The sequence below is a fragment of the Nycticebus coucang genome, chromosome 3 (assembly GCF_027406575.1).
Source record: "Nycticebus coucang isolate mNycCou1 chromosome 3, mNycCou1.pri, whole genome shotgun sequence".
NCBI lineage: Eukaryota > Metazoa > Chordata > Mammalia > Primates > Lorisidae > Nycticebus > Nycticebus coucang.
The window spans coordinates 20899178-20914958 of NC_069782.1; the positions used below are offsets into that span (position 1 = coordinate 20899178).

At 38.2% G+C, this 15781-nt stretch overlaps 1 protein-coding gene across 1 annotated transcript in view; it reads right to left on the bottom strand.

Annotated features, from left to right (window-relative positions):
* UTP20 (UTP20 small subunit processome component) overlaps positions 1–15781 on the bottom strand; it is a 110650-nt gene that overhangs the window by 16391 nt on the left and 78478 nt on the right. Inside the window, exons 39-47 of the mRNA XM_053583572.1 lie at positions 11902–12041; positions 11464–11546; positions 7420–7706; positions 6260–6399; positions 5873–6029; positions 4246–4344; positions 3068–3235; positions 1337–1503; positions 270–411 (exon numbers count right to left, since the gene is read on the bottom strand). Coding sequence (XP_053439547.1) covers positions 270–411; positions 1337–1503; positions 3068–3235; positions 4246–4344; positions 5873–6029; positions 6260–6399; positions 7420–7706; positions 11464–11546; positions 11902–12041 — 1383 coding nt within the window. The remainder of the gene's footprint in view (positions 1–269; positions 412–1336; positions 1504–3067; positions 3236–4245; positions 4345–5872; positions 6030–6259; positions 6400–7419; positions 7707–11463; positions 11547–11901; positions 12042–15781) is intronic.

The following is a 15781-nucleotide window of genomic DNA, read 5'->3' on the forward strand; positions in this document are numbered from 1 at the left end:
CAAAGTCATTTAGAGTTGTTCATGGGCAAAGCAATAGTAAAATCCTAATAAGTTATTAGATCAGAATCATTAATTCTGGGACAGTAACATCATCAAATTAAGTATAGGAAGAGGTATATAGTAAAAGGACCAGTGTGCCTCTAATTAAAAAAAAGTCTTCAGTTTATTTACAGTAAGACATTTCAGGGAAAGCAAGCAGTCCCGAAAATTCAGCAGAGGGTTAAAAGGTCTCCAAAGGCAGGATGTCTGATTTTAAGGTTACTTCTTACCCGAAGCCCAGACTCGATAAATATGTGCATGTTGGTTTTCTTGCTCACAACAGCTTTCGGCCCACCCCGAACTGGAGTTGGGGGGAGCAGAAGGCAGCTCTGGGGCGGCAGCCGCGGATCTGGTGCAGGGGCTACAGGATTCCTGTCAATAACATGGAAGGAAAACGGGGCAAACCACAGTCGGCTGCATTACAAAAAGCTGCTGTGGCCCTTTAAGGCTGTCCAGAGTCTAGCACTCAAAACTGTGCGGTTTCCCTCTGGCTTTTCTCCCCTTTAACCGTAAGATACAAAAGAGATTATTAGGTTGTTGATAAGATTGCTAGGACAAACCTCAGAAACAGAGATCAGAGTGATAAATACACATTTCAATTAAGATAAACAGCAGCCAAGAGGGCACTCCCTTTGTTTGAGCTCTGAAAACAATTCCAGTGAGTATCTCTTAGAACACAGAACAAAATCCAAAAGATTATTAATATGTAAGGTACTCAGAAAACTTGGAAGGTCTAAATCTCTATTTAATTGGAATAAAAGGTGTACCCTAAGGCTGAGGCAGGTGGATTGCCTGAGCTCACAGGTTCAAGATCAGCCTGAGCCAGAGCAAGACTCCGTCTCTAAAAATAGCCGGGTATTGTGGCAGGTACCTGTAGTCCCAGCTACTCGGGAGACTGAGGCAAGAGAATCGCTTAAGCCCAAGAGTTTGAGGTTGCTGTGAGCTGTGACACCATGGCACTCTACCAAAGGCGACAAAGTGAGACTCTCTCCAAAAAAAAAAAAAAAAAAGAAGTACAACCTTAAATTTTATCCTAGCTTTGATTCAATAAATATTTCCAGTAAAATAGTATCAGAGGATGCCAAAATAATTGGCTGCTATCACAGCTACCTCATTCATAAGAAAAACAATCTCATGTTGAAAAGTATCATACCACAAAGCAGAACCATCTTATAAATCAGGTGAATATAACTTCTTTTACTGAAGCAAATTATTAAAAACAACCCAATTGAACGAATGGCTTATCAGAAACAAGCCCCTAAAGGATAGTTTATCTATTTAAATTTTTCAAACTTACTTTTCTTTCTCTGTTAAAAGGGGAAGATTTTCACTGACCAAACCATAACTGAGCAATAGAATGGATTCTGATGTCATTTCCTGATTTACAATTAATCCTGCGATGATTCGGCGTAAGGTTTCATGAACTTTCCGGGCCAGTTTTAAACTAGTGGTGTTCTGTAAGATCTGGAGACAAACATAAACAAATGTCATGCTGAAATAACATAGAACTGCGTTTTGTTGCAGTACTTTCAAGCACTATCATGGGTTTCTTTTGTATTACTTTCTAATATATTTTTTTCATAATTAAAAAAATTCTTAAGGTTTCAGATAGGTATAACATAAAGTAAAAGTTACAAGTACCTTCAACCCCAGAGAAACCACTGGGCAGTCTGTCTGCCTCTGGGTTTCTTCCACTCCCTACCAGTTCTCTGTAGACCAGGGCTCAGAGCACCCCCACCAGAGATCAGATAGGAGATGCCTAAGTCCAACCTTCCAGATGCATTAAAGAGGGTGATTTATAGGCAAACTTACACATACATACACACATGAGCACACACAAAATCAACAAAATGTATAGTCGCTACTCTTAGGAAACCACGAGGTTTGATACTAGTTCCTGGGCCGTATCAGAAGAACTTATTGGGAACCTGGGGTTCAAAGCAGTCAGCACTCACTTCAAAGCTATTATCTATAAGACATAGAATTCATAACTTTGATTACCTTGGGGGATTTTTATAATATATATCATTTTATAAAACAAATACAATACCAATATAGAAGATATGTGCTCTGTTGACTCTTTTTTCTCTCTAGTTGCTCTGTTGACTCTTAATTGTCCTCAAAACATATCTTACATTCATAGATCAGGCTCGGATAAAACTACATGTGGTCTAGGAATACTTAGGAAGTTCATCTAACACCCAAACATTTGGAATTAGAGTAATTCGGGTCATTAGACAGGGCTTTTTGCTCTTGTTTTCATAAATAAAAGTGCAATAAAGTCAACTACTAACATTTATTTAATGTTCACCTCTGAAAATAGACAAAGAAAACAATCTGAAGGTGGGTAAATTATAGTCCCTGCTCTACAGGAGGCAGAACAAAACCATGGGAAGACGAAGTTTACATTGGAAAGATCTGGAACAAAACCCTGACTTCCTCCCTACTATGGCCCTTTCTATCTTCCCAAGCTGAATTTTCTTATCTGTAAACTATAGGTACCACCAATATCATAGACTGGCTGCAGAGATCAGAAGACATAACACAGCAGCACTTAGAGCATAAAGTTAATAAATGCCAGGTCTCTTCTGCTTAGCAACATGTGGGTGGCAATCTGATTCTAAAGTCTTGCTAATACAGGTTTGTTTTTCTAATTAAAAATTCTTAATAGAATTTCAAATATAGATATAACATATAAAGTAAGTTACCTATAACCTCAACCCCTGAGATTACCATTGTGCACAGTCTGTGTGTCTCTGGATTTCTTTATGTTCTTAGCTGCTGACCTGACCTCCCTGTACAATCCATCTGCACTCAATTCCAGCTGCCTTCTCAGAGTGTGACTCTTGGATTAGAGCACTCAACTCAGGGCTGCCACTCAGTGGCCCTGTGGTACTGGTACTCTTGACACCAAAATGAATGGTGGGTGATCACACGGTATGGTGGTATGGTTTGCCCTGCAAGGCTCCTTTTAGGAACTTATGATATAGCAACAATAGGATCTCCTGTATCACGGTCAAGCCCTTACCTCTTTTAAAGGAAGGATAAGTTTTATAACCTGATCTTTTCCTACAAACTTGCCCAGGATTTCGTAAGAATCATAACTCTTGCTTCTTCGTGCCTCCATGACTTTGGAGAGGATCTGCTTTACTTCCTTCTCTTCAGCAACAGCACCAAACAACTCATGGTTGAAAATCTTTGAAAGAAAAAGAACAAATGGCAATTATGTGAACTAGCAAGGTAGTCTAACATAAGCTGTTTTTGGAAAAAGGCATGGTATATCCAAATGCATGGAAAGCAAGCTGAACTGGACTGAAAGCAGATGGTAGGAATTTCCTTTAAAATTCACTTGTTTTCAATGCAATTTAAGGACCAATCACTAGAAAACACACATATACATGAACATTTGAAGGGAGATACTAATGAGAATCAAAGAAAAAACATTCACATATTTTCATACATAGAATTGTATGACTATTTAGATAGGTCTGTCTTTTTCGATATTACCAAAGAGTAGCTTAATTTCCCTTCAAGAAATTCTCATGATTATTTGTAACTCAATCATTGAGATGAATATAAATATTTAAATTGAGATTCAAAATGTTAAGTGTCTATATTTTTTAATAAATGAACAAAAGATAGTATGATAAATTTATTCTTTCTAATCCTAGCTCCCAAATTAGCACATTATCCAATTTTTGAAGTTATTATTAATTCCTCACTATTATAAATAAAGCTCTGGTGAACATACTTTTGTTCCTTTAAAATAGATTCTAGTGATAATGCCTGTCTCACTTGGGTCTTAGCTAATCTAAAAGAACTAACACATTATTTTCTTTCTTTCTTTCTTTTTTTTTTAATTGAGACAGAATCTCACTTTGTTGCCCTTGGTAGAGTGCTGTGGTGTCACAGCTCACACCAACCTCAAACTCTTGGGCTCAAGTGATTCTCTTGCCTCAGCCTCTCAAGTAGCTGGGACTACAGGTGACCGCCACAAGGCTTGGCTTTTTTGTTTTAGCAGGCCTGGGCTGGGTTCGAACCCACCAGCCCTGGTGCATGTGGCCGACGCCCTATCCACTGAGCTACGGGTGCCACCCATTATTTTCATTTTTATAAGCTATTATTATTTCTTACTTTGTGAACTGATTTTTTTGTATATTTTGTCCACTTAAAAAAAAAATTGGAATTCTTCTCTGTAAAGCTTACCTCGACCATTATATCTAAACAAGAGTCCAAATCCCCGACCTGCAGCTTGCTGGTGAGGCCTTGCAGCAGCATGTAAACTGTGAAAGTCAGCACATGGACCTAAAATGAGAGGCACAGGAAGAATACCAATGGTTAGGAACACCATGCCAGAAAAACGGAAGATCTACGGATTACCGCAAAGAGCGCACTCAAGAGTTCAACATGCCTGGCACTGCCAGGAGAAGCTCTGATACATGAAACATACTGCTATCGCTACCTAAAATCCTTGCATGAAATGGTCACAAAAGATGCTCAGAAATACATTACCATGCTTAGGACCTACTGTTCTGACTATACCAAGCCAATGAATGATTTATTATGAAAATTATAAGGGTCTTGAACTTTAAAAAAACCAACCAGTGATTTAAGGAGCTTGGCAATACTGAATATAATTAGAGCTGGTACATAAAAGTGTTATGAAGGAAACAAACAAGCTTTTGCCCCCAGTAGCGACCAAGCTCACATTTACTGAGAGCTTACTGTATTAATACCTTACATGAATTAAATCAGGGCCCCTCCCTCACCCACTCTATGGTGTAGGTGCTATATTACTAGCATTTTCCAAGACAGGATGCGGACGCACAGAGAAGTCATGGGTAGGAAGTGGCAGTCAGGGTCATAAACCAGAGACCCAGTTCTGCAGCACTGTGCTATGCTGCCCTTCAAGCTTTTTGCATTCTTTTTATTTTTGAGACAGAGTCTCACTCTTTTGCCCTAGGCAAGAGTGCAGTGGATCGTATCTCATGGCAACCTCAGTCAAACTCTTTGGCTTGAGCAATCCTCTTGCCTCAGCCTCCTGAGTAACTGGGACTATAGGTGCCTGTTACTACACCTGGTTAGTTTTTTTTCTACTTTTAGTAGAGACAGTATCTTGCTCTTGCTCAGGCTGGTCTTGAGCTTAAGCGATCCATCCACCTCGACCTGCAGAATTACAGGCCTGAGTGACCACAGTGGGCTAAGCTTTTTCCATTCTTTATGCTGCTTCCAGTGCCACAAAATTATCATGGTAAACATCAGCTAATAATTATAGGCTAAGGAAACACATTTGTTAGTCTATAGATTGAATTGTAACGGCCTAATTTCTTATGTATCCACTTGTGATCTTTAAGTATTTTTATATATGTATGGTCCTAACAATGGTTCAATTTATGATTTTTTTTTTTTGAGACCAAGTCTCACTCTCTTGCCTTGGTTAGAGTGCTGTGGTGTCATAGCTCACAGCAACCTCAAACTCCTGGGTGCAAGCAATCCTCTTGCATCAGCTGGGACTACAGGCATGTACCACAATACCTGGCTAGTTTCTATTTTTAGTAGAGATGGGGTCTTATTCTTGCATAGGCTGGTCTTGAATCCTGAGCTCAAGTGATCCATCTGCCTTGGCCTCCCAGAGTGCTAGGATTACAGGCATGAGCCACTATGCCCAGCCGGGTTTTGTTTTCTGAGAGCTTTGTATAATTTTTAAAAATCCCTTTTTTATTTTTTTAATTTGGTGAGGGGCTGATGAAGAGTGACACTTGAAGAATACAATTTTGTCTACATGATTAGTCCTAAAACTTGTATTAGTTGTTTTCAACACGAGGCGATTTACCTGGTATCCACGGACAAGGGTAGTCTGTAATTCTTTTAAAACATATTGGAGGAAGTGCACACCCAGATCCTCTATTATTTTTGCAAGAGTGCTGCGTGCAATGTCTCTAATTTCTTGTGCTCTGTTCTTGAGGAGGACACACACTTTCAGCAAAATACTGAAAAAGAGAAGTTGAAAAATGACTAAGCAAATAAACAAGCAAATAAACATATAAGTATCTTTTTGTATTTTAATTACTTATAACTCAAATTTTCCAGTTAGTCCCAACCACAGCAAATTGTGACAATACTTTTCTTCTTCTTGACAAAAGATATTTATTTGTGAATCAGAAAGAAAAGAACCAACTTAATGAGTTTCTGCACTTTGCTAATATGCCACACAACACACCTTGGCAAATTGGCTTCCATAACTTCTGGTGGAAGGGACTGCATTAGTTTAACCATGGCAAAAGCTAACGGAACGCGAACCACTTCCTCATCATTCACAACCTTGGACTTGATCAGCTTGTGTTCTTCTTCCCTTTTAGTCTATAAGAAAAATGTAGGTTAAACTGAAATAAAAATTAACGGATCAAGGACCTACCAGCACTCTAAACTTGGCATTTGAAAGACAAGCTCTTTCTCTAGACTGATGCCTGTTTTTAGTTTAGTGTCTTTAAAAACAAACTAAATTGTGCAATTTGAGAATAAACCTCTAAAAATTATAACAGAAAATAACAGAAGTAGGACTATTCTATTTTTCAAAGGAGCCACCAAAAACGAACAAACAAATAAACAAACAGGAAGTCAAGTTTTCACCAACGGGGGTTAAGACTGCTGTGAAGTACAAAAAACTCGCATAAAGTCCAAGTCAACCAGAAATTTCGAGTGTTTGAGTTACACTGTTGGTCTATGATAAATGAAGTGCCTTGAATAAAGAAAGTTTATTTACAAATACACAAAATGACCAAGTCACACTTGTATACTAGAGGATGGCAATTTTTTTCTACAGAGTGCCACATAGTAGGTATTTTTGGCTTTATGTCTCTGTTGAAGTCACCCAACTCTACTGTAAAGAGAAAGCAGATTTAGACATTTTATAAATGAATGGGTATGGCCATGTTCCAATAAAACCTCACTTAAAAAAACAGTCTGCAGGCGAGCTAGACTTAGCCCAGGGGCCATAGTTTGCCAACCCATGATTTACACAGAGAGGAGAGGAAAGGGGTTGGCTTCCCGAGAATGCACTGCTAAATGTTATCCCTGTAAACTGGGGAAAGATGAATTCTGAACAGTAAAGAAGTGGTCAAAGCATAAAAGGGAAACATACTGTGCTTTTTAATAACCTTTCTTGGACGGAGGAGTTTCTTACCATCTACTCTGACAACAGAAAAGGACACAACTATCACAGCAAAATGACAAAGGAGGAGCATTACTGCCTCGCTGCAGCAGGAGAGCCTGAAGCTGATGAGACAAGAGAAGGGAGTGAACTGTGAGGAGAGGAAGTGCAAAAGCTGAAGGCCAATCGCTGAGAGCCTCAGTCCGACAGGGCCCCAACAGAATCCTCACCGTGGACGCCAGGCATTTATGGAGCCTCGGGAGAATATCCCCGGTTATGGTTCCCTGGATATTTTTAATTGTTCTTTCCAATTCTTCCTTATTGCGAGGAAGGGAGGAGACAGGCTGTGAAATACACTGGGCTTCCTCTGCCGCCCTCCCTTCAGGGTCAGCTGGATCAGGGTTTCCCAGATCTTTGTCGACCGGCAAACTCTGACATGTACTTTCCTTCTCTTCCTCAGCCGTGTGCTCCACTTCCACAGCTTCATGCTCTGGGAACTCAATTGCTTCATTTACGGCTGTGTTTAACAAAAAAAGTCACATCAAATAAGGAAAACAACACAGTTGTGGTAAAGAGTCTTTCCCGCTGACATCTACCTTACAATAAAAAATAACTAGCCAGGGGAAGGCTGAGGGAGCAGCGGTAAACAGAGGGCTGTGGTTTTGCTTTCTTACAGATGAGAGCTTTGTGACAGAGACAAAGAAGCTGCCAATTCTACAAGAACATGGAATGGCAAATGTGGGCAGATGCGGGGAGGCTGGAGGCAGGACCATCTCAAACAAAAGAAAGCTTCCAAAGTAGTGTGCCTGGAGGTTTCCAAAAGTAAAACCCCACATTCACGGGCATGATAATCATCACGGCAGCCAACAGCGCTTATGCAGAAATCTCCCTTGTTTTAGGATTCGGCTTATTAACGAACACTAGGTGGCAGAGTATTGTGGGGCAAGTCGAGACTCAACTCAGCTAACAAACCACTGACCGTGGTCATTTCACTTAACCCTAGTGGGCTCTGGCTTCTTCACGGGTAAAATGGAGATAGCATCCATCTTACAAGTGTTGTGAGGATTAAATGAGATAAAGTCTATCATTGCCTACACTCCAGTGATTTCCAAAACATGGTAGCAATTAGTCTTTATTTCATTTATTGCTTCTGTAGCTTTGGGAAAGTTACTTTACATCTCTGAACCTCAGTTTTTCAGATCAAAATAGGAGGTAATCAACAGTAAGGTCCTGGTAAAGTTCTTAATAAGGATAAAGAGACAATGCCTATAAAAGCTATGCCTATAATAGGTGCTCAATAAATGCCTCAAACGTCACTATCCTTATCACTGAATTTATTTTCCCTTGCCTTAGAAAGACCACGATCCTGTTGGACTCACCCCCTCATTTTTGTTGACCATTTTTGCTAACATGGGGAATCAAGAACTAGAGAACGAAAACTTGTATTTATCACCCTCACATAGAACTGTAATTCAATGATGCTCCTTTGTCCTCAGCCTAAAGGACAGTGCTCCACCTGGTCCAGCTCCGACTCAGGTTAATCTAGGGGACTGCTAGCCACCAGCAGATCAGGCTCTTGGTTGTGTAAGAATGTGATGGATGTTCCTTCACGCAGCTTTGCCAACGTGGTACAGAAGAGGTTAACTATGAAGGACAATGAAGGGGGAAGAGCTGTTCTGCAGGAGTCATAGCGGTAAGTTGATAAGTTTTAAGGGAGAGGACCTCTTTTGCGGGGAGGAAGGTCCATCATCTACCTGAAAGCTACCACTATTCCTCATAGGTATCTGAAACCCAAGCTCTGCAATGCCTGGGATACCTAATTTCACAGATGAAGGAAGTCAAATTCCAAGGAGGAAAATATCCCCACTGACTTTCCCAGTGCTTCAGAAACTAAATCAGCTTTTGCTGGTGAGACTGCTTATCTGACACCCTTGCTGGGCAGAAGATTCGACTTCATCACAACTATGCCTTATATAGGAAGTTATAAAACAGTTGATTCTAAAACAAGAAAAATGTGTAAACCCCTGACAGCATTAATAAAATATTAATGAATCTTTCTAGAGACAAAATAGTACAATTAAGTAGAAGTAAAAAAAATAGAATCTTTAGATTCTAGAATCTTTCTAAGGGACAAAATAGTACAATTAAGTAGAAGTAAAAAAAAAATCTGAATATTGTAAAATATCACAAGGAGTTGGCAATTTTTTCGTAAGTGACTTTAGACAGCTATTAAATGGAAATTATCAATGGCACGGGATCAATATGACAGCAGGTCTGAGAACAACACTTGGGTGGAACAAATACATTGATAAATTATCAGTATAAACAGCATTCCCAGATCTCAGTTACCTTTCTGAGTATATCCTGCCATATGAATTTGGACACCACTCAACTTTGGTAATTTGAGTTAGTTAACAATAAAAATGTAACTATATTGCCTAAGAAGAAAATAGTTAAGCAAATTAAGTATTTTTAATTTTTAAATGTTTATGCAAAGTAGAGTCAATTGACTAAAGAAAATGGTGCAAACTGAGAGCCAGAATATTTTTGCACTTTTAGCCAAAATAAAAAGGATAAATAGACCTATTTGTTCAATCTTTTCCTTACTTTTCTGGGCTGATAAGAATCTCTAGTTCAATGTTCAGTATTAAGTAACAGCAAGAGGTATCTTTGTCTTATTCTTGATCCTCTACCACTGTATTATGTTTTTAAAAGACATCCTTAATAGATAAATTTCTATCTTTTTTTTGTTAGTCTTTTTTTTATCATGAATTTAATCAAATGGTTTCCTTGCATTTACCTAGTAGACCGCATGTTTCTTTTTTTTGTTGAGACAGTCTCAAAGCTGTCACCCTGGGTAGAGTGCCCTGGTGTCATAGCTCACAGCAACCTCCAACTTTTGGGCTCAAACAATCCTCTTGCCTCAGTTTTTCTACTTTTAGTAGAGATGAGGGTTTCCCTTTTGCTCAGGCTGGTCTCAAACTCCTGAGCTCAAACAATCTACCGCTTTGGCCTCCCAGAGTGCTAGGATTACAGGTGTGAGCCACTCCGCCTGGCCGAGTTTCTGTTTCTTATGTGCTAATGGGTTAAATTCTGTTAACTAACTATCCAGTATTGAACCAACCATGCATTTTTGGAATAAACCAAACATGAGCATATTTTTAATGCTTTTATTGACTGTGGGATTTGATCTTCTGGTTTAGAATTGAGACTGGTTAGAATACATCACTCTCACAGTGTCTTTGTCAGTTTTTGATATGCGATTACACCAAGTTTATAAGTTAGTGGTGATTTTCTAGTCATCTGAAAAAGCAAGTATAAGATTAAAATTATCCATTCCTTAAATATTTGGTATAACTTGCTTATAAAACTTTCTGTTCCTGGTGTTTTCACCAGGAGATGTTTATTTTATTTTATTTTTTTGAGACAGAGTCTTGGTGGTGTCTCCCTCACAACCTCAAACTCTTGGGTTCAACTGATCCTCTTGCCTCAGCCTCCCAAGTAGCTGGAACTATAGTCGCCCGACACAACGCCCGGCTATTTCTTAGAGATGGGTTCTTGCTCTGGCTCAGGCTAATCTCAAACCTGTGAGCTCAGTGCTGGGCTTACAATCACCAGGAGATGTTTAAATGCAAATTCAATTTCTTTAATGGTTAGGGACTCATTAAGACTTTTTATTTTCTTCTAAAGTCAATTTTTGAGTTATATTTTCTAACAATTTGTATATCTCATTCACGTATTTAAATTTATAAATACAATGATCACAATATTTTACCTTTTCCATTTAATTTTGACCCTTTTAAATTCCTAATCACGCTTATTATGCCTTCAATTTTTATAGCTCAATCTTGTCAGGTATTTGCCAGTTTATAATCTTTCCAGGTATCTATTTTTAGCTCTGTTGATCTTTTCCATTGTATTTAGTTTATATTTCATTAATTGCTGTTCTAATTTTTGTTTCTTTTCTTATACTTTTTTTGCATTCATTGCTTAATGCTGTTTCCACACAAGGCAATAAAATTGGATTTCTATGTAAATTATCTACAGCTAAAGTTTTTTTCACTAATACAATTTAGACTGACCTTCTATATTTAAATAAGATTTTATTAGAATACTTAAATCATTAATTTTAGTTTCCTCCTGAGTCATTAACTGGTCACTGCTACAAGAGCAGAAAAAAAGAATAAATTGAATTTTGCCATCTCAAATTCACTATCACAAATTATCCCACAAAAAAGTGAAAAATCTAGTTTAAGAAATTATTAAAAACTTACTTTCTTCATTCTGCATTTTTCCCATTTGTTCTTCAAGAGTTTTGTGATCAAAGTGGAATGCTTCTAACACTATTACTAGCAAACTGTTAAAAAAAAAAGTATACAAAAACATTCATTTGATTATCAATATTATCTGATCATTTGACTAGTGAAAGGACAGAAAATTTTCTAATTTCATTCTTGTTGCTATTAAAAAAATTTTTTAAAGGAGATGAAATTTAGTCTAATAAACATTAAAATTATTTTTACCAATATTTTGTGACTTTAAGAAGTATTACCATAACCTTATTAATATTGAGATAAAAATAAAAAACATTACAGAGAGATTCACTCAGGAAATATTTTAAGAATTACATTTAAATAACAAAATAAAAAGGTGACATTTAAAAATTATTTAAAAGTAAAACAAACAAAAAAAGCCACAAAAATTGATCATACCTGACACCCAACTTTTGATTGATCTGTCCTGTCTGTAAGACATGAATGAAATGTTTCAAATAATATATATATGCTGACCAAGAGAGATGTTTGCAAATGGCTCCAATAAGCTCTGTGGCGGCAATGGTTATATTTTCATGCTGTAATGTAATATAAATCAAGAGTATCAATGCCAGAACAAGTATTTACTAATAAAATATATGGGTAACTGCATACATGAACATATTTTGATCTTTTTTTCACTCAGACCTTCTTAATGGGTTTAGGACTACAGTGAATGAAGTAAATTCAATGCACAAAAAGTTGACAGATGTCAAGAACTGTATGTGTACTGTACTACTTAGCAGTCAAAAGTACACGCTTCAGAGATATCTTTCTCAGGCCATGAGGGACTGGATTTACTTTTATACCTTAAACTAGAAAAGTAGGCAAAATATTATATATGGAATGAGTTTTCAGACTTTGTATATCAAACAATACAGGATACTGATCTTTGAGAGAAAGGAAATAAATGAAGTGAGCCTTAAATTACTCCAGTTCACTGTGTGCAGAGAACTGTTAGGTTACAGCACAGAAAGGAAAACCCAAGCGAGCCCTGTGGTCTCCCTGAGTTGAGGCTACGGCAGTTAAACTATATGGGAAGAGCGTCACAGGGAAGGGAGTGACACGGGGAAGCTGCACAGAGAGCAAGCCCCCGGGTCTTCAGCTGAGTGCTGATCAGGACACCCAAGCAAGAAAGAGACAGGAACAATCAAAGACCATGCACGCCAGGAGAACAGTTCATGTTCTTATCAGCCAGAGTGAAAAACCACATGGTATGTAGGGAACTGAGTTAAGTATTCAGGAACTCAAAAGGTCATGCATCAGTAGTTTTGCTATATTAGCCCTAGACTAAAGGCTGCTCCAGCTTAAAAAAACTTTAAGCCTCAAAAGGACCAGACTATTCCCTAGTAACCTATCTGCATCCAATAATAATTCTCGAGACTACTTTAAGATGTACATATATATTCAGCACCCAACATGGTAAAATTCATAACGTATGGCATCTAACAAAAAATTATCAGGCACATGAAGCAGAAACATATCTCTAATGAGAAGAACAAAATAAACCAATAAAATAGACCACAAATGACACAGATGATATAGTTAGTAGATGAAGACATCAAAACAATTGATATAACCATATCAAGAAGGGAGAGGACATTTGTAATCTAATGATTTATTTATTTATTATTATTATTTGTTTTTGAGACAGAGTCTTACTTTGTTGCCCTGGGTAGAGTACTGTGGCGTCACAGCTCATAGCAACCTCAAACTCTTGGGCTTAAACGATTCTCTTGCCTCAGCTACCCAAGTAGCTAGGACTACAGGCACTCGCCACAATGCCCGGCTATTATTTTTTGTTGTTGTTGCAGTTGTCGTTGTTTGGCAGGCCTGGCCTGGGTTCGAACCCGCCAGCCCTGATGTATGTGGTTGGTGCCCTAACCGCTGAGCTACAGGTGCCAAGCCCCAATGATTTATTTTTGATGACAAAAATCCCCTTAATTAAAACCCAACACACACATATATGTTACTTATGATTATAATCCACTTGATTTCTTATTTTATTATTATTTTTTTTTTTGCAGTTTTTGGCTGGAGCCAGGTTTGAACCCGCCACCTGCAGTATATGGGGCCAGCACCCTACTCCTTTGAGCCACGGGCATGGCCCTCCTTTTGATTTCCTGCTGTGTGAATTTTAGAGCAGCCTTTGGCAAAAAGTTATAAAAATAAAATTTTAATATAGTCACATTTAATTAATTTTTTAAAAAACATTAATATTAAAAAAAAAAAGAAAGGGCTAAGAAAGCGTACGCATGTTAAAAAGATACAAGGGAAGGGCGGCGCCTGTGGCTCAGTGAGTAGGGCGCCGGCCCCATATGCCGAGGGTGGTGGGTTCAAACCCAGCCTCGGCCAAACTGCAACAAAAAAATAGCTGGGCGTTGTGGGGGCGCCTGTAGTCCCAGCTGCTTAGGAGGCTGAGGCAGGAGAATCACGTAGGCCCAAGAGTTGGAGGTTGCTGTGAGCCGTGTGACGCCACGGCACTCTACCTGAGGGCGGTACAGTGAGACTCCGTCTCTACAAAAAAAAAAAAAAAAAAAAAGATACAAGGGAAAATATACAAAAGCCCCCAACTGAACCTCTAGAGACAAAAAGACAATTCTGGGAGGGAAGATATACTGAATGAGATTAACAGCAGCTTAGAAACTGCAGAAGAAAAGATCAGTGAATTTGAACACATAGCACTAGGAAATGAAAGAAAATAAAACCGGGAAAAAAATTACTGAAAAACAAACAAAAACAATACAAAAGCCTCAGTGCCCTATTGAAATACACTGGAGTCTACAAAAGCAAGAAGGGGATCCAAAAATATATTAAAAAAATAATGGCTAAAATTTTTCAGTTTAATGATAAAACTATACATCTACAGATGAACTGCAAGCGTAAGAATCATAAAGGAAATTGCACTAAGGCACCTCATAATCAAATGGTCTAAAAACCAGTGATAAAGAGACATTTTTAAAAGCAATGAAAAAAGAAAAAAGAAAAGATACATTATATTCAGGGGAATAAAGTTAGGGATAACTTCTCATTGGAAATAATACAAGCCAAAAGATAGTAGAGGAACATCTTTAAATTACTGAGGGAAAAAAAAATAAGAACCAACCTGTCAATCTAGAATTTTATACCCAGCAACATTATCTTTCAAAAACACAGAAAAAACAAGCAAAAGCTGAAAGAATTAGTCACTAATAGACCTGCTCTATAAAACATTTAAAGGAAATCCTCTTGGCAGAAGTACGTTGATATCAAGTGAGTATCTGGATTTATACAAAGGAATGAAGAGCATCAGAAGTTATAAATATTTAAGTAAACATAAAAGAATTTTTCCTTATTTTTAAATATCTCTTTAAAAGATAATTAATAGTTTAAAGCAAAAGTAATAACATGGTTTAAATCTAATGGAGAGGTAAAACCTATGACAAAAATACCACAATGATTAATAAGCAAATAGAGATAAAATAAAATCACAAAAATATCTAACTAATCCAACAGAAGAAAAATTTTAAAAATGGGTGAAAAAAATACTTAACCTTGTTAATAATTACATTAAGTGTAAATGGCCTAAAATCTAGTTAAAAGGAAGACACTGTCATCACACTGAGTACAAAGCAAGACCCAGTTAAATGTTAACTACAAGAAACCAACATTTTCTTTTCTTTCTTTCTTTTTTTTTTTTGAGACAAGAGTCTCAAGCTGTAGCCCTGGGTAGAGTGCCGTGCTGTCACAGCTCACAGCAACCTCAAGCACCTGGGCTTAAGTGAGTCTCCTGCCTCAGCCTTCCAAGCAGCTGGGACCACAGGCACCCACCACAAGGCCCGACCATTTTCTTGTTGCAGTGTCATTGTTGTTTAGCTGGCCTGGGCGGGTTGGAACCTGCCAGCCTTGGTGTATGTGGCCAGTGTCCTACCCACGGAGCTATGTACGGGTGCCGCCAAAGGTATGTTTATTTTTCTTTCTTTTTTTTTTTTTTTTCTGAGACAGAGTCTCACTATGTCACCCTCAGTAGAGGGCCATGGTGTCACAGCTCACAGCAATCTCAAACTCCTGAGCTCACTCGATTCTCTTGCCTCAGCCTCCCAAGAAGCTGGGACTATAGGCTCCCTCCACAATGCCTGGCTACTGTTTGGTTGTAGCTGTCATTGTTGTTTGGTAGGTCCGGGTTGGGTTCGAATCAGCCAGCTCTGGTGTATGTGGCTGGCACCCTAGCTGCTGAGCTACAGGCACCAAGCCTTTTTTTTTTTTTTTTAAAGACAAAGTCTTGCTCTGTTGCCCAGGC